The sequence below is a fragment of the Phyllosticta citribraziliensis genome, assembly GCF_038025025.1.
Source record: "Phyllosticta citribraziliensis strain CPC 17464 chromosome Unknown J3D65scaffold_2, whole genome shotgun sequence".
Lineage (NCBI taxonomy): Eukaryota > Fungi > Ascomycota > Dothideomycetes > Botryosphaeriales > Phyllostictaceae > Phyllosticta > Phyllosticta citribraziliensis.
Genome location: NW_027117339.1, coordinates 2,420,486 through 2,447,926, shown reverse-complemented (window position 1 = coordinate 2,447,926; position 27,441 = coordinate 2,420,486). Strand labels below are relative to the sequence as shown.

The following is a 27,441-nucleotide window of genomic DNA, read 5'->3' as shown; positions in this document are numbered from 1 at the left end:
AGGCTTGGTGTCGAGAATCGTGGCGCGCAAGTCGCAACCACGGTTCTTGGAAGCAAGCAACAGTCGAATGCTCTCCATCCTTGTCTGGATGCTTCGGCACAATTTGTTAGATGAGTTTGGCTACTCCATCCCCTGCCGTGAAAAGTTTACAGGAAAAGATTGGTCGAGTGTGCTACGACCTTGCACCAGTCTCGTGTGGTTCCGCGAAAGTGGTGGACGACAACGGCAGCCGCCAGCTCACGGCACGCATGTCTCAGTCTCTTTGGTTTCGACCACCGGTCAACTAACTCAACGGGCGGCTGGCGTTGCGGGCGTCTGGAATCCACTCTCCAGCTTGTGTAGCGATCAAGTTGGACTCGGAATCCCTTGCGGCCAAAACCCGTGTCGTGCAGATGCAGGTAGCACTTGGTACCAGAGCCAGGATTCCGGCTGCTGTTCCCGGCAGGCTTTGCGGGAGTTCCTTCGCTGGCGGCGGCTGTCAACCACGAGGAAGCTTGGGTCATGTCGCAGCGAGTGTCACAGCATGCCAGTGAACATGGTGTTTCTGCCGCCGCATCCAGACCCGCTCAACGACTCGCCCTTGCTTAGCCCTGTCTCATCAAAGAGGGAAGGGAAGGAACAGAAAATAGGGACAAGCGGATGAGGGTCGGGACAATGGCAACACAGTCGCACGGCAGTGACCGTGTGCAATCGCCCCCTGACAGAGGCGCGCTTGGACATGGTGGTGGTGGTTGTCAAAGCGGGTGCAAATTTGACCGTGGGCGGTCTATGCGCCCTGCTGGCGGTGGGCAGTGCGGCCACGCGCTCTGACGACGACGACGACGCCGCCGCCAATGATGACGCTGCGCGCTGCAGACATTGATGGGCCAAAAAAAAAAAAAAAAAAAAAAGACACAAGCAAACAAACAAACAAACGAAGCGTGGATTAAAGCCGCTCTCGCTCGGGCAAATGAAGCGGAAGCGAGGTCGCAGAGAGGCGGGCGGGTATAAGAAGTGGAATTTTTTCGGCGGTGGCTAGAGCCCGGCATGTTCCCTGGACTAAGGGAGACGTGCCTCTTTTCGGCATAATGAAACTCCACACACGGCGCAACGGGCGGGTAATAATACCGTCATCAGGTCATGAAAGCTCCGGCGCAACCAGGTGGGCTGATTCAAAAGAGAGGCCGGCAGCAGGGCAGATGAAATGTGGTGGGCTAGGGCCAACGGGGGCAGGAACTACGGTGCACCAGGCGGCGCCGGCAGCGAGAGACGTGGCAAAGGCTGTCGACGCCGAGAAGAGAGGCAGAAGTCGAGAAGAAGCAAAAAGGCAAAAGCCGAAAAAAGGGCATGGCATGGCACAGCATGGCTGCCACGTGTTGGCTATCCGAGTGTGCCCAGATGGACCCGGCGGCGGTCGCAGCAGAGTGCAGGGTTGACTGACGCGTGTGAGCCCCTGGGGAGCAGAGGCAAACTACCTACGCCAACGCCACTGGCCTTGACCGGCGGCGGCCGTGGCAGCCCTAGACGGGCGTTGGACAAGGCTGCGTGTGCGGTCGTAGGTTGACTTGTTGAGAGCAGCGGCAGCGCACAGATATGACACAATAACCAGAGGTTGAGAGATGAGACCAAGCGGCGGGCAAAGACCAAGACCTGGCTGGCCGGATTTAAAGTCTCGTCCCGGCGCCGAGCAGGGCAGCTAGGCCGCAACTGGACACGATGGGCTTTTGCTGCCCACGGCGAGGGAAGGCCAGGGAGAGCAACGCGCTACATGACGCCGGAGATTTGTGAGAGACACGGCAGTGGGCGTGCCACATGTACTTCTTGAGAGGGACTGGGAGAGGGGGAGGGAGAGGGAGAGGGAGAGGGAGAGAGCCGGGCCGGCACAGAGAAAAACGTGGTCTGGGTGCGGGGGGCACGTGGAATGCATGGTGAGGCACCCAGCCAAAAAGAAAACGGAGATCTTGGAGATCCCCACTGCGTCTGCGTCTGCGTCTGCGTTGCGTCTGCGTGCGACTGGTCAACAACCGGAAGCACGTCTGAAACCCGGGTCAATGTCATGTCATGTCATGTACGTGTCGCAGTCGAGTGAAGAAAACGTGCTGCTTGCCGGCGTGGGCCTCGCGAACGGAGTCGTTGGACATGTGCCGTGTGCTGGCGTGTCGACCTGCACACAGGAAGCAGAGTCTCAGAGCAGGGCAAAGCAGTATCTTGTGACAAGCTCGATCTTGCAAGGATTGCCGCGTGGGAGCCACAGGGGCCCAGGGATGCGGTCGGGGCTGCTTTTTCGTCCACGATCATCCCAAGGCCCGCGTCGTGCTAAGTCCCAGGTCGGTCGACTCAGTCGAGTTAAACCCCGAGCAGCGCAGCGCACACCCTTGATCCAAAAGACGCATGCTACTGCTGCTCCCTCGCTCACGTCGCCTGCACCTCCACCTTACACTCCAGCCTGCCCGCCCCTGGACCACGACGACAAGACAAGACGACGACATCAACAGCTTCCTCTCCCCCCTTCCTTCCTCCCGTCCAGTCCCCCTCAGTCCACTCAACTCGTCCACCTCCACCACCCAGTGTCGTCGTCGTTTCCACCTGCGCGCCCGCTGCACACCTTCCAATCCGTCATCGTCGCCCACATCCCACCGTTCCGCTGCACCTGCAAACCACGCGACTTTCCCGACGACCCGTATTCGCAATCTGTCTGTGGACCCATCTGCCACAGACGCATCCAAATCCAAACGCGGAAACCCCGTCTCACACATCCTGAGAGGCCAAGCCCGCGTCCAACTACTGAGCAACCATCTCGGCACCAGCCTTCTCGACTGCCGACGCTCTATAAACCCTCTACGCGCCGCCCTCTAGACGTCCAAGGTCCCTCGCCGGCCACGCTGTTCCAACATGCATCAAACTTCCTCGAGATTGCTTCGCATGACTGACGATGACCGTCCCTTCACCAAGGTAAGCCTTTTCCGTGTTTCTTTTCGCGTTGCTCCTCGATTCTCCAACAAGTTCCTCGTCAGCCTGGTCAATCCATCGAAACGAGGGCCATTGGGTTGCCCTGGAGCTTCGGCTAAGCTTGTGCGCTGTGGCAATGGTCAACCGAACATGTCCGCGGTGCCCCTCTGACGCCGCCGTCCCACAAACTACTGCTCCTCCGAGGACCCCTCTCAATCGTCATGAGCACATTTCGCTGCGCTGTTTTCCAAGACAAGACATGCTGCGGGTTGCAAACTGCAATCCTGCTGAAAGCGGCCACATGCTCCCGAACCCCTCTTTCCTAGCCCGTGTTTGGCTTTTCCTGTCTTGTTTTACGTGTCGCTCAGTTGATGCAAGGCTAACGCACCGAGTTTTAGGACTTCAACGACCTCTTTGCGACGCTGATGGTGAGTCTGCCATTGACGCCGCATCGCGTCCGATGGCAGAAGATCGACCACAGTTTCACCTCCGAGGAGGCCATGACCAACCTTGGATCACTCAAGTTCTCCCAATCCAATCGCATGCCGGATCCCAAGGACCCCTCGAGGATTGTGACCACGACGACCACGACCACTTTTTCAATGGCCAAGGAGATGGCCAGGTCGGTTTGCCAAAAGTTTTTGGAGGCACGATTCATCGAGTCGGTCGAGGGCAAGTCCGATTTCATGTCAAAGACTGCTGTGTGGCAAATGACTCCCAAGGGGCTGCATGTGCTTCAGAGATTTTGCCAGCGCAACGGCATCAACCAAAAGCATGTCTACGAAGTCTTGGACTCGCCCCGCAACGTGATGCACCTGGTCATCTTGGAGCGCGAGATCGACTCGGACAAGCTGAATCACGACCAAGCCACCATCGAGGTCGTCTTCAGACGTTTCGCCGGTTCCGAAGGCCCCAACGCCAAGGCAAGCGCTGCCCAAGCAGACAACGACTCGATGAGCGAGTACTCGACCGGCATGGTCGGTGTGAAGATGGCTAGGGAAAGAAAGGTCGGCGACAAAGTCTGCATGAACACTTTTACCGGAAAAGCTGCGGTGGACTGGCTCATGGACTGCAGCTCCATGGTGGACAAGCGAGAGGCATTTGAAATGTGCTCCCTGTTCGTCGAATTTGGTTTGATGGCCCCTGTCGAAGCCCACAACGTCCGCTTCCAAGCTTCGAAGGGCGCCATATATTTTGTAACCGACAAGGGTCAAAGGGTCGCGGGCTGGATTCACAGCCCCACAAACGCGCCGAACGGTAGCGAGGGAACCACTGCCGCCGCCGCCGCCGCCAGCAACAGGCCTCGTGAGGGCACGACGAGGGATTCCAACGCAAACAGGATGACGGTCATTATCCGGGACCCGGCTCTGCGTCTGCTCTTTAGAGAGTTTTTGCGCGAGACTCACTGCGAGGAGAACTTGTCCTTTTACCTGGATGTCAGCGAGTTCCTTGGGAGCTACAAGGCGGCCAAGAGGGCAAACCCTACGCCAAAGCTGGAGATCATTCGAGAGACGCTCGCAGCTGCTTACAGTATGTTGTTCTCATGGCATGCCCAGAATCACACTGACAGTCGCAGGCCTTTACAACGCCTTCCTTGCCCCTGGCTCCCCTTGTGAGCTCAACATCGACCACACGCTGCGCACGGCGCTTGCAGCAAGGATGACCCGCGCCGTCGGCGACGATGAGGCCATGGTCAGAAGTCTCGACGAAGTTGCGACCCTCTTTGATCAGGCACAGAACTCGGTATTTAAGCTCATGGCTAGCGTAAGTCGAAACTCTCCAGGGTCATTGACACCATTACTAATCGGCTCAGGACTCTGTGCCCAAGTTCATGAGGGAACCCAAGTACGCTACCACCATCCGGGAACGCAACCTTGACTCGGCAGCGCACAGCGCCATGGCAGCCTCATAAAGTATGACGGTGTGAAGCGTGTCTCTCACAGCACGTGTCATTTTACCAGCACCCCTCCATGACTTCGACCGCGCACCGACACTGCGGCACAGCAACCGCTCCAGGACCACCGGTTCAACCCAGCAAGCAGCAAGGTCTTTGCGCACAACGGCTTCTCCGGCCACGTCGAAGAGGAGGACATTTGAGGAACGGAGAGTTGAAGCCAGCGATAACACATCAGCGACGGAGTTGATTGGAATGCATTGTAACACGGGGGAAGTTTTTATTTTTCATTTCTCGGGCCACACTTTTGCAAGGTAGCTTGGCTTTTGTCCATCCGGCGCAAAGTGGTCGCGCGGCTTGGATCACGTTTTGAACGTCGAGGGCCTTGGAAGCAAACCTCACGACAGGTGAGTTAGACGGGAGTTTTGGGGATTCGTTTCCAAAAACGAAAGTTTTGTTGCTTTCGTTGGACCGACTTGACCACGTCGGCCATGTTTTTATTTTCTTTGTTGGGTTTCGGGGCTTGTTCCTCGTCTCCTCGTCCTCTTCTTGTTTCATTCGTGCCGCGCATGCTGGAAAGCGCAGAGGGCCGGGCCGGGGTGGGGAAAGTGGAGCGAAGGGGCAGGCAACTTCAAGGGATGGAGATGCTATGCGGTACATGTAGCTGGGAGACGCCGGAATGTACACTACCAGAAGTAGCGTAAGGGAACCAGCCGTGTTGACAGCAACATCAAAATCTTTCGGCGCAGCCGACATGTGAAGTGCGACAATCTGGCTGCCCAATCTTGACCTGACGGTTGCCTGCTGCCGTGTGCATGATGGCTCCAGATCGGGAAGGATCCTTGTCACTCAAAACATTCGATTCACGTGACTCCATGACGCGCCGCGACGCGTGCACAAACAACTCAACTCCAATCAATTGCCGCCTTGACTTCTCGCCACAGCAACACCGGGCATGCGATTCTTCTGATTGATCCGTTTCTTGTGCCTCTGCAAATACCTGCTCTTCTCCTCACCTCTCGCCATGGGTCCACTTCCCAATGTAAGTCGTCCCTGTCGATTGCGAAGCGACGCGACGTGCCAGATCAAGACCCACTTGAGCCGCGCTGACCCAACCTTTGCTGCAGTCCCAAGTGGCCCCGATTCCAAAAGATCTGCCGTTCCGAGTCGTCTCCAAAACAATCGGCCAAGGCGCATATGCATTGTGGGTGTCTTCCCTGACAGCCCGTCGCAACTGGCCATGCTAGCCCACCAAACTAACCTGCTCTCCTAGCATCCGAAAAGCGGTGCCGCCAAACGCCTCCAAGCCAGTCATTGCCGTCAAGTTCATAAACAAGGACCATGCATACCACACAGGACGCCTCAAGCCCAGCCAAATCCAGCACGAAGTAACACTGCACCACTACCTGGGCAAGCATCACAACGTGATACAGTATTTCAGCCATGGCGAGGACAAGCTCTACACCTGGATTGCTATGGAGCTTGCCGAGGGCGGCGACTTGTTTGACAAGATCGAGGCAGACGAGGGCGTGAGCGTGGACGTCGCCCACCTCTACTTCACCCAGCTCATAAATGCCGTCGGATACATGCATTCAAAAGGCGTGGCGCATCGCGACATCAAGCCGGAGAACATGCTCCTCTCGATAGATGGAGACCTCAAGCTTTCCGACTTTGGCCTTGCCGCCCTCTTCTCCAACAAGGGCAAAAAGAGACTTTGCAACAGCGTCTGCGGAAGCCCGCCGTACATTGCCCCAGAGATTGTGGCCATCCGTAAAATGAAGGCCAACAAGTCGCCGGTCCAGGGCTACGAGCCCAACATTTCCGACATTTGGAGCTGTGGTATTGTGCTCTTCGTGCTACTGGCCGGAAATACGCCATGGGACGAGCCTACGCGCAACAGCTACGAATTCAACGAATATGTAAACACGAGTGGTCGAACGACAGATGACCTGTGGAAGAAGATTCCACCCGACATTGCCTCTTTGCTCCGAGGCATGCTCAAGCTCGATCCCAAAGAGCGCTTTACGCTTGACGAAGTCCGCACCCACCCATGGTACACACGCATAAACCCATACCTTGCAACGTCTGGTCGTATCGGCAACCCAATCCAGCTCGCGACGCAGATGCTGGAATCTCTTCACATCGACTTCGACACCAGCGTGCCTGCAACCCAAGCCGACTCCGCAAGCAACGGCGCTTCCGACCCCATGGACGTTGACAGCGGCGTCGAGTTCGCCGCGACGCAGCCCGAAAACGCGGGCATCTCAGACACGGCTTTTGACCTTTGGGAACGACCTCCACGTCTTGCCATCAACGACGGAATGTCCGCCTCTCAGCCCACTGATTTCGGCGCCCGCACGTCGACGACAGGAAGACCTGCTGCAAACACGACGCACAAGCAGCGCGCGTCGCAGAAGCTGCTGGCGCACATTGCCGACTCGCCGTCGCTGACGCAATTCTCGCCTACGCCGTCGGTCCCCATCTCGCTCACGCAGGCGGCGCGGCGCTTCGGCGACATCGTGCCGCCGCACCGGCTGACGCGCTTCTTCTCGCCGCTGTCCTTCTCGCTGCTGCTGCCGCTGCTGGTCGAGGCGCTGCACCGGCTGGGCGTGCCCGTCGCGCCGCTGCCGCAGGCCGCGCTCGACGGCCGCGACCGCGAGACGTGGATCCGCGTCAAGACGGTCGACGGCAGGCAGCAGGGGCTCAACGGCGTCATTGCCGTCGAGCGCTTCACGGCGGCCGAGCTGGGCGACCAGGCCGCTGCCGACGCTGGCGTCGACGTGTCCGAGGTGCGGTTTGTCAAGATCAAGGGCGATCCCCTTGAGTGGCGCCGCTTTTTCAAAAAGTGCGTCGTCCTGTGCAAGGAGGGCGTCGTGGTGCCGAATTGAGCGGTAGGCCTGCCTGCTCATCGCTGCTGTTATTGGCTGTCGAGATTGGAATGACAGCCAGTCTTTGGGGTTGGTCGATTGACCACGACTTGGATTGATGCAGCAACTTTGGCCCGGCGATTTCCCCTCTCCTTCCCTTCTCTTGCGAAGCCAATCGCATTAATAGGACGGCTGCGTAATAGACGGCGAGGCATGCGTGAGCATCGTGCCTTTTGCATTCGTCGCTGCTGGCTGCTGGCCGCGTTGGGGGAGGCAGACATTCCTCCTCTCTATTCCCTTATCCTCTTCCCCCCTGGTCATGCTGCTCTGGATCCAGTCAGTCCCGCATAGCCATCAAATACCCACCTTCCGTTCTTCTCCCCTGCTCCAAAAGAAAAAACAAGGAAGGTCTCTTTTGTTCGCTAGACAGGAATCTGGTTTCCCACAAGCACAATTTTCCCCCCGGTTCTTTTCTTCTCGGGTCTTTGCCCTACTTGTTGGTTCTTGATAGATAAGATATATACCTTTAGCATATTATTATACCATTAGCTCCTTGGATACATCTCGCGGTTTCATTTGAAGAATTTCGCATGCGCTGCAATATGTGTTTGGTACGTGTGGTGCATGGAGAGGAGCGAATGGGACTGTGGGTGTGCGGTCGTGGTCATGGTCTGGGAACCTATGCTAGTGGACTTGATGTCACCTGGACACATTGACTCCGTGAGAATGCTCTTGGTGACTGGCTGACCGCTTCGTCTATTGGCAAGGCGAGAAAGCCAGACAAGACGCGGTTTGCTCTGGTACAAGCTCAGAAGGCACCGAAGAGGGAAGTATGTGATGAGTGAGTGAGCAGTAGTACATCCGACAAGCCTCCCAAGTCAACAGCAGCAGCAGCAGCAGCATCATAAAATTCACAAGCAGCCAATGACGAAAAGTAGACTTAAAAGTTCTGCCAATCTCTGGCCGGAAAAATTGAGCAAATGCTATCAAAAAAGTCGGTCGTAGTAGTAGTGGTATCTCTCGTTCCTCCCAGTGGGAGTAGTAACCGCCGTTGCCCGCACGCAATCCGGGTCAACATTTCCTCCTCCTCGCCGCTTGCATCCGAATATCAATCAATCAACCTCGCAAAATTTTCCTCCACTTGATCCGTTCTCTCTCTGCCAAAAAAAGAGAAAGAAAAAAAAAAAAAAAAAGAAAGAAAAAGTGGTGCTCTCAAGACTCTTACAAAAGGCTGGTGATAAAGGAAAGCGGTGGAAAAGGGGGTGCTCAGCTGGTCGCTCCGGTAAAGTACAAAAAAAGGAAACGGTAAGAGGGAGAAAAGGAGAAAAAAAGTGGGATACCAAACCTGTCGAGTGGAGAAAAATATGCCGCTCAAACCCTCAACGACTGTCTAATCTCAAACGGCGCCTTGGTCTTCGAGGTCTCAGCATGGAAGGCTTGGTCGACGGGCCTGCGCTTCGCAGACTCGCCATGGAAGAACTCGCAGATGAAGCTGAGAACCTCGTGTTTCCGTTGATACACGGTGATGACGTCACCCGTATAAAGCTTGCCGAATTGGTAGCTGCCGCCCGGCTGTGGTGGTTCTAGTTTGACACCGTTGACGCGGATGCCACTTCGGCTATTGGTGTGGATCAATACCTCGAGGCCGGGCAGCTTGGTCCAGTCCTTGTTGTTCTTGATGGCGTCTGGCTCGCCTGAGACATGGTGCCAGATAGTAAAGGCGTTCTTGGGAATTCTAGTATCGGCAGAGTCGGGATATACAATCGAACAGTCCTTCAGACGGCCCCAGGTCACGCAGTCCGTTTCAAGACGAAGAACGATGTGGAAGAATGAATCGGGAGTCGTGGTGAGGTTTCCTAAGCGCGGCTTTGGCCGACGAAATTCGCCGTCAGTTGAAGAGTATGACTCCAACGCCCCAGCAGTCGTGTTTGGGGCCTCTTCGCTTCCCCTGCGTTTTGAGCCGCTGTCCGTATCATCTTCGCTTGTGTCCGAAGGTACGGATGTCGACGGCAGAGAGAGAAGTTTTGGTGGCGCGTAGACGGGACCTCGATCAAAGTCGATGCCGCTGACTTTTGAAGAATATTCATTGTTATGGGTGGATTCATCATCCGGCCTCCAGAAGAACGATGGCAGTAAGGGCAATTTTATTTCTCGGCTAAATCCATTCTTCTGCTTTGGGGTTGCCTCTTGGGATGGCCGTGACGAATCCTTGAGTACGGAATGATTCTGAGTTGGGCCAACGCGAGGTGTTGGCGTGTCCGAGGCCTGCAAACTATGTTGCTGTGACGCCTCAGGTGTTCGCGGTGTCGTCGGTTCATTTTGGTCTCCTTCAGGCGAGTTGGATGATCTCGGAGAGTCCATGTGCAAATCGCGAACCATGGACTCGGTGCCAAGAAGACTGTCGCTTGCGCTGCTACTGTTGGAGTTCTTCTTTGGAGTTGTCAGGTTCGCCATTGACAACGTGTTGAAACCTTTAGTGAACTGATTTGGTCTGGGGCTCTTACTGTCTGTGCCATCTTGCCCGCTAAATCCCGACTCGTCCTCAGGGGACCCAGCTTGATGAATCTGTCGGTCCAAGGCTCCGGAGCCTTGAAGGGCCGACTGACCTATCTCGCCGAAAAGTCGAGACTTTGCTGCAGGGGCACGCTGGGAGAAAGTGTAGCTTCCACCGTTTGCTGCTGACCTTTGCGAAGCATAAGAAACCTCGGGGCTAGAGTCGAATTCAGGAGCGCCTCGATACTGGTAACGTGGATGAAATTTGTCATGCTTAATGCGCTTAGACTTGTGAATCTCCAACAGCTCCTCGGGCTCAGACTCCTCTTCGTCATCTTCCTCGTCGTCACTGTCTTCTGGCACACCATACCCAGCCTTCCTATCGCTGAGGCTTAGTTGAGAAAACTTGTCCTCTGACACCTGATAGTAAGCTTCTTCCTCCTCCTCCTCTTCCTCTTCAGGAATGGCTTGCAAGTCGGGTTTGACGACATCAGGGACGATTTGCCTTGCGAGGTTGACCAGCCAAGGATGGTGCAGACACTCCATCTCCGTCGGACGCTCCGCTGGATCAGTATTGAGCATCGACGTGAGTAAGTCGATGGCTTCTGGCGACACGCCGCATTTTCGCAGAGGTGTCGTGTCCAAATCCGTGCTCATGATCTTGTTGAACATGCCCTTTCCCGTGTTGTCCATGACGCCCTCGAAGGGTGGATGGCTACAAAGTGCGGACCAGAGTACAGCGCCAAATGACCATATGTCGACGGATTGGCTGTACGAGTGGTAGGTCTTTTTCGATTCTCCAGGTTTCCGGCGTTTTTGGCCCTTTGAATTCCCATCATAGTGTGGAAAGACCTCCGGTGCGCAGTACAGAAGTGTTCCGCAAAACGTCTTGAGGAACGTGTCGTTGTTGCTCACGACCTTGGACAATCCAAAGTCGGACAACTTAACGTTAAAAGGTTGTTCTGAAGCGATGAGAATGTTGTCGGGCTTGATATCACGATGTGTGATTTTCCGGGCGTGCAGGTAGGCCAGCGAACTGAAGATTTGGCACGCAACTCTTTGAGCCGCGGGCTCTGGGAGTAGCTCGTGCCTACCCAACCATTCCGACAAGTTTCCATAAGGCACATATTCCATGATGATGTAGAGAAAGTTGCCTTTGTCCACGCAGTCAATGTACTGCACAATGTTTGGATGACTCAAGTCCTGCATGATCCTCATCTCATTGTCGAGTTTCTTGTCCATCTGACCATTCTTAATGAAGCGCTTCTTCTCGAGCTCTTTCGCGGCAAACACCTCCCCATTCATGACGGTTGCGAGCTTATAGACGGTCGCGAAAGCTCCTTTGCCGAGTTGGTCCACCACGTTGTAATCAGGCTTGCCGTTCCATCGCATGCCGTATGCTTGGGCTCCAGACATTATAGGCACCACCGGTCCTCCACGTGCGGCCGCGTTTACTCCCGTATTATCGCCATGGCGGTCAGTTCCTGTTTCTGAAAGAAAACGCTCCTTGGCAATCTTGACATTCAGCAGGTAGCTTTGCATACGGCGTTGCCATTGTTCTTGATATCCGTCTTTGGGAGGAATTCGGACGTGGAATCTGATGCACTCTTCGTCCTTAGGGGACAAGATTGATATTACGGAGCCGGATGTGAGCATTGTCGTCACTGGAGATTCCCGGACCTTGGTCTTGGATTTGAGAAGTTTGTCGTCAACCATGGTGCCGTTGGTGGACAAGTCTTCCAGCATCAGAACACCCCATTCGTTGATGTAGATCCGGAAATGTGAGTTGCTGACACGTTTTGAAACCTCCGGCCCAGCCTGCAAAATGATGTCGGATTTTTCAACATTGCGGCCGAAGACAAATTGTCGGTGCGGAAATTTGAGTTGAGCGGAGAATCTTAATGCAAGATCGGATATGAAGCCAGAAGAATCGAGGATGAATGTCTCAGCCTCCTCATCAGGTTGGGTGGGGTCCGCCTTCGTGATTGAGGAGTCTGGTGTGACAGAAGTTTGGAGGACATGTTGTGGGGAGTGTTCCGCGGCGAATTTGACGATGTGGAAAGCGGCCGGGGCTGCTGGTGTCAGAATGCAGAAGACATCCGAGACATCTTCTTCGTCCAGCCCGAAAGTGTCTTGACCTAGGCGGCGGGGATCAAGAAGGGGTTGCGTGAGAGGTTGGGTTTGTTGTTCATCGCTTGGAAGTTGTTCAGTGGCGGGATCCAGAAACGCATTGCCGGCAGCTTCCGGTTGCAACCAATTTGGTGACAGCATGCTTCTGCGAAACAATGCGAGGCGAGACTACAAGTAGATGGTTAGAAGTGACCAAGGTAGAAGGTGGGCTTGGGTGCCTTTTCAACCCAGGTGTCGAGACATGGGAAAAGCCAAGGCTTCCGCTGAGCCTGATGAGAACAAATGAATCTCGCTGAAGTCACTTACCTGATGCGGAAGCAGCAATGGGAATCCAGGCAGCAGACGGTCGAGGGCAGCGTGGAGGCGGGGTACCGGGCCACAGCGAAATCAAAAGCTTTAGCTGTGCCGGGCCTTGACTTTTTGAAACAATCTATCCATCCGACTCGGCGCAGGAAGAGACGGGCAGAAGCAAAGGGAATGGACCGCGTGGATGAGCGATGAGGCCGAGTCCAGTGCAAAAGGTCGAGCGTCTACGGGGAATGCGCGGAGATTTGGTATTGTATCCAACGGCCGGCCGCAGCAGAATGGCAGAACGAGTGCAGACAGGGTCTCTAGACTGGGCGAACCGACTGCGCCAGAGGTGTTTGGAAGCAGAAGAAAGATGTGCCAGCCGCAAATTGTTGCGCGCTTCTTCCAAGTGTTTCCTGATGGTGGGCCGTAACGAGGCTACACAGACGTCGCGGTCGGTCGGCGCGGTGGAAGGAGCAGACAGATTACGTGTTTGGACGCGTCTTTCGAGGGCGGGGGATGGGAGGAATCAGCGCAGGTCGACAGGGGACGGATCGATATAAAATGGGCAGTGTGCGTGGTGCGCGACAAGTGCGTCGTCAACGGCTGTGAGAGAGTGGCGCGGCGGAAGAGCGCGAGAGTCGAGAGGCGCCAAGAGTGAGAGAGAGAGCTGGAGGGAGAAACTGTCGAGGAACAAGGGAGTTTCCGGGGCAAGACAGGGCCAATTGCAACCTTTTCGCCGTGGCAGGGCGTGGTGTTTTGTCGAGTGGGCGGATTGATGGACGACAGACGACGGTTGCCCAGCGGGCGTTAGGTAGGCAGGCACCCGCATGGCGCTAGCAAATGATTGGCTGAAACCGACCCACTCCCTCTCACGAAACTCTCCGGCGTGTGACATGAACTGCTACCTACATGTATCATCGCTCTCCCGCCACCTGCACCCTTCTGAGAATCCTCACTTTTGGCACCATGCGCACCCCAATCCACCATCCCTTGCTCACCCTTTCTCTCGTCCACTTCTCCAACTCCCCAATCATGCTCCCCTCCCCAAACAGCACTTGGCCGACGCCTCTTACGCGGCCCTTTCCCTCTTGATCGAGTCTAACAGAACTCTTTTCCTCTCCAAACTCATCATCTGGCCTCACCAATGCCACGCCGCCAAATGCTTCAACAACATCAACCACTTCCCATTTGCCAATGGCCGTTTCGACGCTCTCTACCAGCGCAAAGTCGAACGCCGCCCAGAAGGCTGGGTCTAACAGCGCCGTTGCGTTGGTGCTTTTGTCGAAATGCCATATTGCCGTCTCGTGCCCCATCTCTTTCACTCCCGCCCATTTCTCAGGGGCAGATAATGGCAAAGGAGGAAGCTTGACCCTTGCCGCCGTGTCTGACAGGAACTGCGTCGCCCCAGTCTGGCACACGAGATTGTCGAGGTGGACTTGGACAGCGCGCCTCAGTCTTGGCTCATTGCCATCGCCATCGCCGTCAGGCTCCGCAATCGCAAATGACGTCCCGAGTGTGGCCGAGTCGGGCGTTGAAGCGGCGGCAAGAGGTCCAAGACGAGAGAGTGCCGCGCCGCCGGGGTAGTTTGCTGAGGAAATGGCCAGCAGCGCCACCGAAATGGTCGCCGACAGGACCAACGACCCCACGAGTGCGAGACTGAGTGCGCGGTAGAGTAGCGATTTGGCACGGCGCGTCCAGAGATAGCTCGCAGAGGCGGCAGCAGAGGCTGTCAAGGCCGGCACCACATAAATGACGAAGCGCCATTCCTTGTGCGGCAGTACACTGTACAAACCAACAAACGCAAGACTGGGGACAAGCAAATCGAGGGATGGACCGCGGATTGAGGGGTTTAGCACGGAGAAGGGCAAGAGGAAGGTCGGAATAAGCGGATTGAGAAGGAGCCGTGGTAGCGCGTTGAGCAGGTAGAAGTGCCATGGGGATACACCCCATTCCGAGGCGTGCCCGTGGATCGTGTTGTAGGCGAAAGCGGTCCACTCAGGCCACAGCGGCGTCGGGTAGGTGAGCCAAAAGAAAGTGTCGACGGGAACGGTGATCGCGAGAGCGACAATGGCTCCCGAAAGACCTGCTGGTACGACCTCACGGAGATACGGGAAGAGGCCCGAGGCGCCCGAGGCGCGGAGCCGTTTGAGTAGCTGATAGGAGGCAAGAGTAGCCAGATACAGAGCGAGCTCAGATCGAAAAATAATGCCAGCGATGGTCAGGACGTAAAAAGACAAACGCAGGCTTCGATTCGAGGCGCGTTTGTCTGCGACAGTGCTGGAATCGAGGTAGAACCGGAGTGCGAGAGTGCCTTGACTTTATCTTAGATTTACCAATTGCATCATTCAGGCTGGAGACTTACTCAATCCCAAAGCAAACATGTTAGGAAGAGTCCGGGAGGCATAGAACATGATGTGAAATTGCGTGGCATGGAACAAGACGAACCATATCCCGGCAGTTTTGCCAAAAACTTTTGACACAATCGAACGCAACGAAAGGAGCGCAAATGCATTGTACAGTCCAATGACTGTACGAGCGAGCATTTGGAGATTGGCAGGCGATGTCATGTACTTTTTCCAAGGCCAAGTTAGGCCCGAGACCAGCAGGGCACCAACAAAGGTCCGGGGTACAGATCCAGGGAACGAGACGTGATCATACTTGGCGGCGAGCTCTGCTTTGACGTTCTCGGTGGGAATCCCATGGGCCAAAATGTCGTGAATGGCCTGGATGTTGAAGGATTCCTCAACTTTGGTGAAAGGGGCCCAAAAAAGGTGTATCAAAATGACAGTGGGAAGGAGAAGGGTGATGAAGGACTCTAAATGCTGTCAACATGCAGCTCGCACAAAGACCAAAGGTGTTGACTCACCAAGGAGAGGATTCATCATGCCGTCTGATCATTTTTTTCCAGGAGCAGGAGAAGTCACGGCAGATGTTTTGGTGAGAGATGTGGTTGCGACGAAGCGGCCTCACTTTCGGGACCGGCGCAGCTGTCGATCTGTCAAACGCGCGTGCAGGTGAAACCCAGCAACCCCTGCGTCATCCGCCGTCCCCACAACACTGCTCCCGTCGCGTTCGCCTCGACTGCATCCATCCATGATTCTCCATCTTCCGATACGCCCTGTCCTCTCAACTGCGAATCGCTGAAAATGCGACTGCAATACGCCCACGCTCGCTAGCCCAGTTCCTCTACAAACCACCCTCGCCATGGGATACCAATTCTCGCCAGCCTCGCTCGCCGCACCCTTAGTCCTCGCCCTCATCGCATTCCTCGGCACCTCGCAATACCTGTTCCTCTATATCGACCCGGGTCCATTTTCAACGGACCAGTACATCAAGCTCAACGTGCTCATCTTCGGCGTCGCCTTCAGCCACATCCGAGCATGGATGGCGGATCCAGGGCGCGTGCCGCCAGGCTGGACGCCAGAGCCGGTGCGCGTCTACGGTGAGAAGCCAAAGACGGACAAGGAGGAAGTGCCGCAAGGCGGCAATCGGTGGTGTAGCAAGTGCGAGGCGCCGAAGCCTCCGCGTGCGCACCACTGCAAAACATGCGGGAGGTGAGCAAGACTTCAGCAGAAGGGCTCAGCAGCTGGTCATGCAGAGATGAAGGAACAACAATGGCTGATGCTTCTCCCAGGTGCATCCCGAAAATGGACCACCACTGTCCGTGGATCGCAAACTGCGTCTCCTACACCACCTACCCACATTTCTTCCGCATACTGCTGTACGGCACAGCTGCCCTCTGGTTCAACGAATACCATATCTGGCTGCGGCTACATGTGCTATGGGACAAACGCCGACTACCCAGCTACCTTGGTCCCACGGCGCCGCAGCTCCTCCATCTCTTCGCGCTGGCGCTGGTAAACACCTTGACACTCGTCACAGTAGGCCTAATGCTCTTGCGTTTTGGGAAAATGCTCGTCGAAAACGTGACGACAATCGAGACGTGGGAGCTTGAGCGGCACGACACGCTCGTCCACCGGGCCAAGTTCCTAGGCGGCTACCTCGCCGGCCCCGACGGCGCGCGCGTGCGTATCCGCCGCGTGGAATTTCCCTACGACATTGGCGTGTGGCCAAATCTGGTGCAGGGCTTTGGCACCAAGAACGTGCTCGCGTGGTTCTGGCCTTTTGCGGCCACGCCGCGGCTGCGTCCTGGTGCTGGGCTGAATTTCGAGGTCAATGGCTTCGAGGATGCGTCGGTTGCGTGGCCCCCGCCGGACCCGGACCGCATGCCGCGCATCAGACGGACGTTCAATCCCGAAGAGGCGTTTACGCATCGCGGCGACGAGCTGACAATGAAGAATGGCATCGACATTGAAGCTTTCCGCCGCCGCCAGGAGGAGGATTTGAAGAGGTGGGATAACAATGGTGTTGGCAATAGCACACTGCAGAGGCGCAGACCCTTTCACGAACGATTCGACAGCAGTGGTGCCATTGTACCTTCCGACGTGGAAAGCGAAGAAGACTCAGAACTTGAAAGCGAGCCTGACGTCGGCAATGGTGGCATGGGTGCAGATGCGGACGGGGAAGAGGCATGGAGGAACTCCGAGGGCGAAACTTTGAAGGACTTTGGCGTCGACCAAGATGCCGAGTTTTATGACGAGGACGACGTGCCGTTGAGCGAGCTCATTCGAAGAAGGAAAGCCCAGGCAGCACAGCATACTTCTTGACATGTAAAAGTGGTAAAGTAGAGGCGAGCTTTTTGTGTACTTGGTTACCTGGAGCTTCATCATCTAATCACATCTGACAAATACCAGTGCCCGTGACTTCCTGGTACATGGAGCATGCTGGATCACCCAGAAACAACAAGAAAAGGAGCAGCAAGGCAAAGCCCAGCAGTGCCATGCACGATCTATTAGACCTATCCAACGAGCAAACGAGAATTGTAATATGCGACAAGTGGTAATAATCGACGAATCAACCATGCGCTCAGAGAATGCCGCAACGTACATGCATGACGAGACAAGACGTGTGTGACGTGAATGACAACAGCCGTGCATCTTCATGATCGACATCGAGCGTGTGTAGTCATGATGGCGTGGCGCCTTCTCTTCCCCTTTCTCAACCAAAATCAATGGCAAGTTCATCACCTTCGTTGTTGTGGTTCCCATCATCAAACAACAAGCAAACTAGTCAATCAATCAATCCTAAACAGTGTGGCAGAAGAAGGCGGTAGGCTCCCGTACACCGTCACAGTAATGACAGTAGGCTCAGGAACCGGACAGCCCTCCGGGACCGACACCGACGACGGCCAGGCGTAGGAAGAGCCTGTCGGCGCTGCCGAAGCCGCGGCCGAGGATGCCAAAGAGGCGCTGATTTCGGCGCTGAGCGACGCGCTGAGAGATGCGATGAGCGAGGAGAGCGGCGACGAAGGGGCGGCCACGGCTTCGCTCAACGATGGCGGCGAGGCCGGAATGTTGGGCGGCACGTAGGTTGCTTGACTGGCGTCGGAGGACGAGGCTGCTGCGGAGAGTGCAGATTCGGAGGCGCGCGAGGCGAGGATTGCTGAGGCTTGGGAGAGGGGCGGGAGGATTCCGAAAGGATGGCCTACGGTGGAGAGAGGAGGAACAAAAGTTGTGGAGTTGGCAGAGGGCGACATAGAAGCCGATGCGAGGATTGCCGATGCTTGTGAGAAGGGTGGCAAGACGCCGAATGGGTTTGGCAGATCCGAGAGAGGTGTGACGGATGTCGACGCGCTCATCGTGGAGGACGGAGGCGATGGAGTGTTGACGCTCGGAGTTGCTATGATAAGAGGTGTGAAGAGGTTGGAATCCGTCGGAGGTGCCAAATACGAAACGATAATTGACGAGGAGATAGTAGATACAGATGTTCCGGGAAAATCGTAGACGGGCGTTGACTGTATGTCCGATTGGGAGGGTGTCGAGATGGCTTCTGTGGGCGTACTTGCAATTGCAACTGACGATGACAGTTCTGAAGATGGAACTAGCAGTGGCAATGTATATATCGTTTCGCTAGAAGGCGCGGCGTATGATGCTTCCACCGGTTCACTGGCCAGTGAGCTAGACAACACAGACGGGAATGGTGTGAAAGTCGCCGGAAGAATGCCAATGGATGTTCCCGTCGGCGCGGTCCCTGATGCGGGAGGTGTCGAAGTCGGGAATGTGAACGGAAGGATGGAAAACACTTGGTCAGACGTCTCCGCTGGTGCGGCCTCTGACGTGTCCAGGGCTGAGGCTGGGAATGAGTCCTCAGAGCTAACTGAAATTGGGAGTATGGAAAAGATTTGGTCGCTCTCAGAAGCGGAAAAAGGTGTCGAAGTTGAGAATGAGTCTTCTGAGCTGACTGAGATTGGTAGTATAGAGAAGATTTGGTCAGTCTCCGAAGCGAGTGATGTTGAAGTTGGGGATGAGTCCTCAGAGCTAACTGAGATTGGAAGTATGGAAAAGATTTGCTCAGTCTCTGAAGCGGAAGAAGGTGTTGTGGCTGGGACTGATTCTTCCGAGCTGACCGAGATTGGCAGTATGTAATAGATTTGGTCTGTCTCCGAAGTGAGTGATGTTGAAGTTGGGAATGAGTCTTCAGAGCTGACGGAGATTGGTAAGATAGAAAAGATTTGGTCAGTCTCCGAAGCGAGTGGTGTCGAAGTCGGGAACGAGTCTCCAGAGCCAACTGAGATTGGAAGTATGGAAAAGATCTGGTCAGTCTCCGAAGCGAGTGGTGTCGAGATTGGGAATGTTTGCTCTGAGGAGACTGAGATGGGAAGAATGGAGAATATTTGTTCGGTTGTCGAGGAAATGGACGGAAAGGACAAAAACCCGGAAGATTCCAACTCAGGGGTCGAAAACACCGATGAAGGAAAAGAAGAGTTTGCAGGCCTGACAAATGGCGTCGGCAAGGTCGAGTTTGATGTCATGTTGCCACCGGACGCCAATACATAGACTTGGTAGTCTTCTTGTCGATATCCCAGGTTGGGGCTGTCGAGTCTGCCGTATTGTCTCCGTTGGATCCTGGATTTGCCCGCAGCCAAAACATTTTCGAGTTTCTGGGACATTGGTTGCTCTTCTTCTTCCCCAAGTTCCATTCCTCTCTTCATCATCTTTGCGGTGGGCTGGGCGCATACGACGCTGGCGACTGAGATCGGGCCGTACCAGCAGTCCCAGTATCCCAAGGGACTGCTGAAGTCTCCTGTGTAGTGTACATAGAACACGTCTGTGCAATTGCCTCGCCGCCCGCAGGTGGTCTCGCACATTGTAAGACCACCAGCAATGTTGCCGATTCCAGTGCGGAAGCCATGGTTTGGTCCAAGATATGCAGATATCGGGGAGCATGGTTGGTTTGGCGCAATGCTGAATTGGACCGAAGGCGAGGAGCCAGATGCTGCAAGTGTCGGAGTCGAAGGTACGCTCACTACCTGGCCTGTAAAGTGTCAGAAAATAAGGCCACAGCGGTAAAAGAATTGTAAGGCTTACCAGGTGTTTGCACGACTGAGAAACTTGAAGGAACGGCAAAGCTTGAGTGGACAACGACAAAACTTGAAGATGTGGCCGCAAGGCTGCTGGCAAAGAAAGATGCGCTGGTCTGAAAGAAAAGTGCGCTGGTGGTTGGACTGGATTGACCGAGAGCAAGGTCACCGCTGGATGAACCAAAGAAGGAGGACCCGGCTACAGATATCGGAGTGGATGGGTACGAGGAAGAAGCCGCAGCAGACGACGATCCTCCGGTGTTTTGGTAAACCCTCATCCAGTTGATATCCCAGTATGCATTTTGAAAGGCTGAAGGGTTGCCAGCCACGTAAAACTTGCAACTGTCCCAAGCGTCGTGTCCAGGGGTCAATGGGCAGCTCGGTGAGGCGTTGAATGCTTGTCCTGCCCAGGTTCCGCAAAAGGTAATGTCGAAGACAATCTTGTGGTTTCTGAAGTATCGGTCGATGTCGCAGGCCCCTTGGAAATTGGACATGGGCATGCCGAAATCGCTCGAATCTGGCTGGCCCGCGCTGATGCTGCGAGGAATGTTGGAGCGGTCAAAGAACCACACGCGAATGTAGTCAGAGGTCCACTCCATGGCGTAAACTCCACCTGATATCATGCCAAAGCCCGCTCCATAGCTGTAAGGGTTGGTAGACTGAGAACCGCAGCCCTGTGAGCAGTCAAAAGCGTCTGCGATGGCGCTTTGGCCCCTGCCAGTGATTGAGCATCCCTTGTTTGCAGTGTAGATTTTGTTGGTGTTATTTTGGTTGGCATTGACGCCTTCGATGATGTCTTGAATCCTGTTAGCTCGTTGTTGGCACCATTGGATTGAGGACCCAGGACGTACCAATTTCGCCATCTGCTGGCCATGTGTTGATGTCTCCCACTGTCCACCAAGCCGGCCACGTCCCACAGCCATATGGCATGTGGTTTAGATCGAGGATAAACAGACCATGAGTGTAGCTTTGCGTACTTTGCAAGCGAACGCTAGGTCTTCCCCGATCCGAGTAAACGTTGTAGGTATTCTTGGTGTCAACACCAATGTATACACGATCGCTCGTGTTTCCAATCAACCCATCTTCTTGCGCAGAAGTCTGGTTTACGTAGTCAACGTATCCTTGTGTGGGATCGTTCGCCTAGAGAATCAGTGTTAGCAATGGGCCAGCTGCTCCCATGAGCCGCAGGAATAGCCATACGGTGAAGAAGTCGAATTTGTCAAAGAAATTAGAAGGCTCATAATCATCAACGAGAACGTAGTCGGCGGATACTCGAGATAGTAACGTGGCGAGTAAGATCAAAGGTGCTGCCCGTACCGGGCTGAAGCGATACTGAGGCATGTTTGGTGGTATAGAAAGTACATTGGCGAGCCACATCAGCTGCGAGAAGAAGACGGCATATAGAGACATGGGACAGCCACGGCGCGCTGGGGAAGAGGCAAGAATGTATTTCGCGCTTTCTTCGCAAGCCACCAAGAATTATACACGCAACGGCCAAGCGTAAGGAGGAACTCGCCATTCCCCTTGCTTTCTAGTGCAGCTGAATGAATGGAAATTGGCAAGTCCAGAAAGAGCAAGCCATTGGTGCACATGGAATGCGAGACTTGGTTGAGCATCTCGTGATTGAATCCGCTACAGAAATGGCGAGCAAATGTGACCTTGTGTCTTGGTCCACAATCGAATCGACTTTTCCTCAGGAAACAGTCGGCAGGCTGCATTGCATACTGCATCGCGGGAACACTTTCGCTCCTCCACGTGGTGTCTCTTGTGTCGACGAACGAGGAGCTGCCCGGCGAAGCAAGGAATGCGATAGCCTCCTGTAAACAACGCCCCTTGAGACATTGGGAATCCTTTGATCCCCGGAAAATGAGGCTGGTCTTCCCATGATCAAGCAAGCATGGCCGAGTAGTCGGGCAGTTTCGTCATCGGTACAACAGGGTCAAAGTTTACTACTCAATTTGTGAGTCAAGGCTACGGCGGCAGGATATCCAGCAGACCAGCTGTGTGAGAACTTACGCCAGTGGACCGATCCTTTGCAATATGCAATAGAACGTAGCCATTGAAAGGCATTCTGCAATCCGGGCTTGCGTGTTCTCATCCAAATCCAGCCACCCCCTCGATAGGTCATGTCCGGCCTGATGTGCCCACGATTCTCTACTCTCGAGTCCTCTGTCGTTGCTCTCTCGCTCTCGCAGCTGCTTCCTCTTTCTGGTCCTGCTGACTCGGACCTGCTAGTTGTGACTGCGAGTATGATTGCGACTGAGACAAGACAGGGTCTGTCATGTACGAATTGTTAGGGTCCCGAGTGTTTTCATGGGTCTGTTGCTGTCGCTGCTGCTGTTGCTTCCATGACCGCTTCTCTTTGTCTTGGTCGTATTCCTGGATGTCCTTTTGCGTCAAGGATATCACGGTAGGAGTGCGGCGGAGCATGATGACGTTTGGATAGCTGTGGTCGCGGGCTGTTTGGCGCAGGTGCTGTTGAAGGTTGGTAGTAGCTGGTAGCGCAGGGTCTGCTGGCACAGGTGGTAGCTCAGTGCGCAGTAAATGGTAAACAGCCGGAAACTGGATCGACTTTCGACTTTGCCGAAGACGAGATGAATGTTGTCTGGTTGCTGGCGAACGGCGATGGTCGATAGCTAAGGTCAGTCGGCAACCAATTTAGGCGCGTCACGCCGCCATTGGTTGGGGACACACGAGGAGCATTCGTACGCTTCAATAAATCAAGTTGACTCAGGTGGCATTCGTCTGCGCTTCTCTTGGCTACATCGGAGGTTCTTGGAAGCATTCATGAGTAGAGAACATATAAATTTGTAGAGGATGGTAACAAGGAGCATTCATGGGCCGCGACTTGTGGAAGCCATGGATTGTGGGTGCCACGGGAAAGCGTGCCAAGAAATCTCGGGCAAAGTCCAAACCACCACCACCGAGCACCGCCTTTCAAGATACACCCTCTCAAGCTACCGCCATGCACATACGGCACTGCCGCCCGTCGCCAGCGCTCTTACGAGCTAGCTGCCTCGATGTAGCGGCCCTCACCCACTCAATTCGCACGTTCCACGTCTCTGCCCGGCGTTGCGACGACGATTCATCGAAGTCTCCCCCGTCTGGAGCAACCTACCAGGACAGTATGTTTGTCGCCGCCCAATTGCAATGGCAAAGGCTTAGATTTCTCAATCGCTAGGTCGCCCGGACATTTCTCGAGTCGCTCGCTCCGCCGCCGCCGCAACTCAACTCAGCCAGCTTCAGAACGGCCAACGAGGCGCAACGCCAAACACAGAGGGTCTGAGATGGACACCGCGACCCAAATACGGCGCCCCGAATGTATCTTCTAGCAGGCCTGGAGGCTACGCTGGAGCCAGACCGCCGCCGGGTGGCAGAGTACTCGGCCCACCTCGCAACGGCTCAAGGCCAGGACCGCCGCCGGGCGGCAGAGTACTTGGACCACCTCGCGCCGGTGGTCTTGGTGGTGGCAGAATGCTGGGCCCCCCGCGTCCAGGAGGAGGGAGACGCCCACAGAAGAAGCGGCCAGCGCGCGGGCCCCGCAAGAAGCGTGACGGACCCAAGAACACGTCGGACGAGTTTGGCTTGACGGACACGATGCTCAAGTACCTGGTGCAGCTGAAGGGCGAACGGCGCAAGATCAGGGTGCACGAGCTCAAGGAGCCGACGCAGAAGGAGCTGCTCAACAACGCGGCGCTGAGCGCGTCGCTGGGCCAAACCAACGGCGCGGCGCAGCTGCTCGAGGGCCGCCTGCGCTACCTGTCCGAGCGCAAGGAGATGCTGCCGTCGAGCATCCAGGAGCTAGCGCGCCGCCTGGTAAAGGGCCAGTTTGTCAAGTTCGCCAGCGAGCGCGAGCGCGAGGCCGTCCTGGCCATGGTGCAGGAGCACCAGGAGCTGATCGCGGCCAAGCTGTCGGCAAAGAAGGGCCAGGAGATTGCGCCCAAGACCATCGAGTTCCAGGAGCTGCCCGACGACCCCAGGAAGAAGACGATTGACCTCCTCGTCTCGGGCAAGTACGATCTGAAGGACGTCAAACTGACGCAGGACTCCGAGGTCGCCGAATGGTCCGACGTTATGATGCAGCAGCTGCAGAAGAACGGTAGCTACGTCGGCTCGGACCAGTCGCAATTCCTCAGCCGCGTCAAATCGGTTTTACAGGGCGCCGAGGCGCCCGCGGCGCCCTCTGCTGCGCCGCAAAAACAGGCCAAGAAGGCGTAGGGCGGGGAGAGACGATGAAGTATGGTGTAGCTGGGGCTGAAAGAAGGCAGCTGTTATGTGCATTGCCCTGGTCACGAGAATAGACGTATAACATCAAAGATCCTTCTCATTTCGATACTAGAGTGGCCAAGCCTGATGTTCCTGTTGCCTGTTGCCTGTATTTGTTGCCCGTGAGAAGAAGTCTTGCGGTGCTCATGTATCACGAAGAGGAATGGACTTGAAAGAGGGAAAAGTTAGTGCGAACCACGCGTTTTGATAGTGGTGGGACGCTCGATTGACCTGGAATTTCTCAACAGGCACCAGAGATTCAAACCGGTCTGCTGCAGCGCGCATGGCCTATGGAAATAGAGCCGCGTCCTTGTCAAATACACCACTACAATGGGGATCGAAAGAAATCAGGTGTTCTAGCAAAGCGACTGCGCTTGGGGAGCGTTCATGTACTACACGCTTAAGGAGCAATCATTGGTGCAGCCACACCCGTGGAGTTTCGTTCTGCCCGCCCATGTGTTGGCTTGCTGATTCAGGAGATGAACAAGGTCATCCATTTCCAAACTACCGCATTTCCGTGTCCTGTCAAGAACGGCGAAGACCTGTACCAAACTGAGCTATGCATACCCTTTGCTATAACGTACCATATGGACAAGTAGTCAGAAAACACATGGAGAGCCATGAGCATGATAAATCTTTGACTCTTTCAGCTAATACCAAGGAGAAGTACATATCACATATAACCAGCCAGCGAACCAACCGGCCAAACGACTGACCGACCAGTCAACCTTTGTCCCATCATGATAACACCCAAGAGAGAAAAAGGAGTGCAAATCCAAAATGCCCGCCACGCACAATCCAAGACTCTTCAGTTTCGTCTCTGTTTACTCCAATGCTCGCTCATCGCTCATTCCCAAAAGGAGGCTTAATACTCCAAAGTGATCTTCTGGCCCTTGACGCGCCCTACTACAACCTCGGGTGCATACTTAGGGATGCTGTCGACTGTCAGCAAAAATTCCACAACTGTTCGAAAGATCAAAAAACTTACACTTCATCGTCGTGGAGCATCTCAAACTCCTCAGACGCATCGCGTCCCATGAAGTTGTACAGCGCCTGGGGACCGCCAGGATGTTGGTCGACCCAGTTGGTCACATTCAGCACGATGCCCTTGACTGCAATCCACAGGTCCTCCTTGGTGTTGTGCTTGGCAATCTCGTCGAGGGAGAACTCATCGTCCGGCACCGAGAACTTCTTTGGTGCGTTGGGCTTGGACACCTTGCCCGGGTCTGCGTTGTCCGCAGCAGCACCGCCCAGAACCGGTGCGGCCGACGTTTGGCTTTGCTGCGAGAGTTGGCTACCAGAGCCGCCAACACCGCTGCCCCATTCGACAGCGACCTTGCCCGGCTGCGACGGGTCAATGTGCAAGCTGATCTGGCCCAGACGCTGGGCGGCAGATGATGCACCGCCGTTGAGAAGCTCTTGGAAGAGGTACTTGCTAGCGGATTCACCAGCCACACGGCCGTAGACGACGCAGCCAAGGAGGGATGAACCACCGAGACGGTTGGAACCGTGGACACCGCCAGCCAGCTCACCACAGACGAACAGGCCATCGAAAGGCTTGCCGTTGTTGTTCAAGACCTGAGCCTTGTCGTTGATCTCAATACCACCCATGGTGAAGTGCAGCACGGGCTCCATGAGAGCAACGTGGAAAGTGTCGTTGATGTCGAATGGCAGGTTGTGGAAGAACTTCTTGCCCCAAGGGTCCTTTACCTTGCCCTCAGCGATGGCGTTGTACTCCTGGAATGTCTTTTGGAGGGCAGCGTCACCGCAGCCAATCTCCTTGGCAAGTTCCTTGCCGGTCATCTTCTTCATGAGACCACGGCCAGAGTAGTGACGAGTGTGGAAGTCGAGGACGTTGGAGGCCTTTGAGTTGAGCACAAGGCGGATGGGCCAGAGACCCTTCTCCTTCTCCTCCCACATCTTACCCGACACATAGTCACGGTGGCCGAGCTCGTCGGAGAAGCGCTGGCCTTTGCCGTTGAGGAGCAGACCACCCTCACCACGGAGAGCCTCAGCTGCCAAGAACTTCCACTTGGAGCCTGGGTCCTTAGGGTCCACCAAACCAGTAGGGTGGACCTGGACCTTGTCCATGTCAATGCCGTTGGCGCCAATGTCCATGAGCATCTTGTGGCCATCACCAGTTGCGTGGGCGCCGTTGGTGGTGGCCAGACCGTAAGTGTCAGGACGGTGCTTCTTGAGGAGCGAAGTGTCTCCAAAGTCGGCAGCGTAGCCACCGGTTGCGAGAATCACTGGACCATCGACGCTGTGCTCCTTGCCGTCGAATTCGTATGATACACCAACCGCTTTGTTACCTTCCTTGTGGATTTTGGTGACCTTGGCCTTCTTTACGAGTTGGACGCGGTCGGGTTCGGCTTCGGCCAGCTCCTCAAATCTTTGCATTAGGGCGTAAGTGATGGCCATGCCGGGGAACTTGGCGTCGTGGCCACGGTGAGTACGCGGTTGGGAGTGTCCTCTGTTTCATCGTTAGCATTGGGTGTCGGCTTGGGAGTGATGGTTGGGCGATTACTAACCCTAACCGCGAGACAAGGGTAAGGTCGAGGTTGAAGACATCTTGTAGCCACTCCACAGCCGCAGACGACTTGTAAGTCAGGACCTTGATCAGATCCGGGCGCGCCTTGTCGCGCGCAGACTTGAGAGTGTCATCGTAGAATTGCTTAACGCTGTCGGCGATCTTGAGGTCGGTTTGGGTTCGCGTGAGGGCGCCGTTGATTCCCGAGGTAGCCTTGGTGGAGTTGCCACCCATAAAGTCTGTGCTCGGCCGTAAGCATCAAGCAACGGGTGACCATCACGCCATCAGGAAGGCTCACTGTTCTTGTCCAGGAGAACGACGTTGCCGCCGGAGAGGTAGATGGTGTGCGCAGCACTCAGGCCGGACACTGGAGGGTGTGGTGGTCAGTTTCTGCAGGGCAAGCAAGTGTGACGTCTGAGAGCTTACAGCCAGCGCCGACAACAATAACTCTGGGGGCCATGGTGGAGGAACGAAGCGGGTGGATGAGGCGGAGACGGTGGTGGAATGGAGATGAAGCTGAAAGCTGAAAAGACACGACCAGTCTAGGAGAAGACAGTCCGAGGGACGAATAGGTTAAGTACGAAAGGTGGACTGAGGCGCACTTGTTGCTGGGGACGGAGCC

General features: G+C 55.3%; 11 protein-coding genes across 11 annotated transcripts; 6 read left to right on the top strand and 5 right to left on the bottom strand.

Annotated features, from left to right (window-relative positions):
* The first annotated feature begins 2,118 nt into the window (after positions 1–2,118).
* Positions 2,119–3,162, top strand: J3D65DRAFT_229166 (uncharacterized protein). The gene is made up of 2 exons (XM_066794662.1): positions 2,119–2,931; positions 2,994–3,162. The coding sequence occupies exon 1, from the start codon at positions 2,244–2,246 to the stop codon at positions 2,907–2,909; it is 666 nt and encodes a 221-aa protein (XP_066659099.1). The 5' UTR covers positions 2,119–2,243; the 3' UTR covers positions 2,910–2,931; positions 2,994–3,162.
* J3D65DRAFT_229155 (regulator of G protein signaling domain-containing protein) lies at positions 3,132–4,948 on the top strand. Its single transcript, XM_066794661.1, has 3 exons — positions 3,132–4,458; positions 4,505–4,692; positions 4,742–4,948. Exons 1-3 carry the CDS (start codon positions 3,354–3,356, stop codon positions 4,838–4,840), a joined length of 1,392 nt encoding a protein of 463 aa, XP_066659098.1. The 5' UTR covers positions 3,132–3,353; the 3' UTR covers positions 4,841–4,948.
* Positions 4,949–5,726: 778 nt separating this feature from the next.
* J3D65DRAFT_615000 (serine/threonine-protein kinase Chk1) lies at positions 5,727–8,089 on the top strand. The gene is made up of 3 exons (XM_066799281.1): positions 5,727–5,864; positions 5,950–6,026; positions 6,096–8,089. Exons 1-3 carry the CDS (start codon positions 5,847–5,849, stop codon positions 7,708–7,710), a joined length of 1,710 nt encoding a protein of 569 aa, XP_066659097.1. The 5' UTR covers positions 5,727–5,846; the 3' UTR covers positions 7,711–8,089.
* A 540-nt stretch (positions 8,090–8,629) lies between these two features.
* On the bottom strand, positions 8,630–12,527 carry J3D65DRAFT_614996 (uncharacterized protein). Its single transcript, XM_066799280.1, has one exon. The coding sequence runs from the start codon at positions 12,451–12,453 to the stop codon at positions 9,061–9,063; it is 3,393 nt and encodes a 1,130-aa protein (XP_066659096.1). The 5' UTR covers positions 12,454–12,527; the 3' UTR covers positions 8,630–9,060.
* An 813-nt stretch (positions 12,528–13,340) lies between these two features.
* Positions 13,341–15,578, bottom strand: J3D65DRAFT_229106 (alpha-1,6-mannosyltransferase subunit Ecm39). Its single transcript, XM_066794660.1, has 3 exons — positions 15,470–15,578; positions 14,966–15,418; positions 13,341–14,914 (listed from the first exon to the last, which is right to left on the bottom strand). The coding sequence occupies exons 1-3, from the start codon at positions 15,486–15,488 to the stop codon at positions 13,518–13,520; spliced, it is 1,869 nt and encodes a 622-aa protein (XP_066659095.1). The 5' UTR covers positions 15,489–15,578; the 3' UTR covers positions 13,341–13,517.
* Positions 15,579–15,667: 89 nt separating this feature from the next.
* J3D65DRAFT_614993 (palmitoyltransferase with autoacylation activity Pfa4) lies at positions 15,668–17,523 on the top strand. The gene is made up of 3 exons (XM_066799279.1): positions 15,668–16,157; positions 16,238–17,306; positions 17,358–17,523. Exons 1-2 carry the CDS (start codon positions 15,808–15,810, stop codon positions 17,268–17,270), a joined length of 1,383 nt encoding a protein of 460 aa, XP_066659094.1. The 5' UTR covers positions 15,668–15,807; the 3' UTR covers positions 17,271–17,306; positions 17,358–17,523.
* Positions 17,524–17,737: 214 nt separating this feature from the next.
* On the bottom strand, positions 17,738–18,301 carry J3D65DRAFT_600506 (uncharacterized protein; the record flags this gene model as incomplete). The annotated part of the gene is made up of 1 exon (XM_066797974.1): positions 17,738–18,301. One exon carries the CDS (start codon positions 18,299–18,301, stop codon positions 17,738–17,740), a length of 564 nt encoding a protein of 187 aa, XP_066659093.1.
* A 160-nt stretch (positions 18,302–18,461) lies between these two features.
* Positions 18,462–19,499, top strand: J3D65DRAFT_600505 (uncharacterized protein; the record flags this gene model as incomplete). The annotated part of the gene is made up of 2 exons (XM_066797973.1): positions 18,462–19,080; positions 19,111–19,499. The coding sequence occupies 2 exons, from the start codon at positions 18,462–18,464 to the stop codon at positions 19,497–19,499; spliced, it is 1,008 nt and encodes a 335-aa protein (XP_066659092.1).
* Positions 19,500–19,968: 469 nt separating this feature from the next.
* On the bottom strand, positions 19,969–21,364 carry J3D65DRAFT_547382 (concanavalin A-like lectin/glucanase domain-containing protein; the record flags this gene model as incomplete). The annotated part of the gene is made up of 3 exons (XM_066796859.1): positions 19,969–20,819; positions 20,875–21,163; positions 21,224–21,364. The coding sequence occupies 3 exons, from the start codon at positions 21,362–21,364 to the stop codon at positions 19,969–19,971; spliced, it is 1,281 nt and encodes a 426-aa protein (XP_066659091.1).
* A 1,393-nt stretch (positions 21,365–22,757) lies between these two features.
* On the top strand, positions 22,758–24,698 carry J3D65DRAFT_614986 (uncharacterized protein). The gene is made up of 2 exons (XM_066799278.1): positions 22,758–23,148; positions 23,205–24,698. The coding sequence occupies exons 1-2, from the start codon at positions 22,860–22,862 to the stop codon at positions 24,239–24,241; spliced, it is 1,326 nt and encodes a 441-aa protein (XP_066659090.1). The 5' UTR covers positions 22,758–22,859; the 3' UTR covers positions 24,242–24,698.
* Positions 24,699–24,795: 97 nt separating this feature from the next.
* J3D65DRAFT_614982 (FAD binding domain-containing protein) lies at positions 24,796–27,404 on the bottom strand. The gene is made up of 5 exons (XM_066799277.1): positions 27,246–27,404; positions 27,118–27,186; positions 26,821–27,058; positions 25,278–26,762; positions 24,796–25,224 (listed from the first exon to the last, which is right to left on the bottom strand). Exons 1-5 carry the CDS (start codon positions 27,277–27,279, stop codon positions 25,155–25,157), a joined length of 1,896 nt encoding a protein of 631 aa, XP_066659089.1. The 5' UTR covers positions 27,280–27,404; the 3' UTR covers positions 24,796–25,154.
* Between the last annotated feature and the right edge of the window lie 37 nt (positions 27,405–27,441).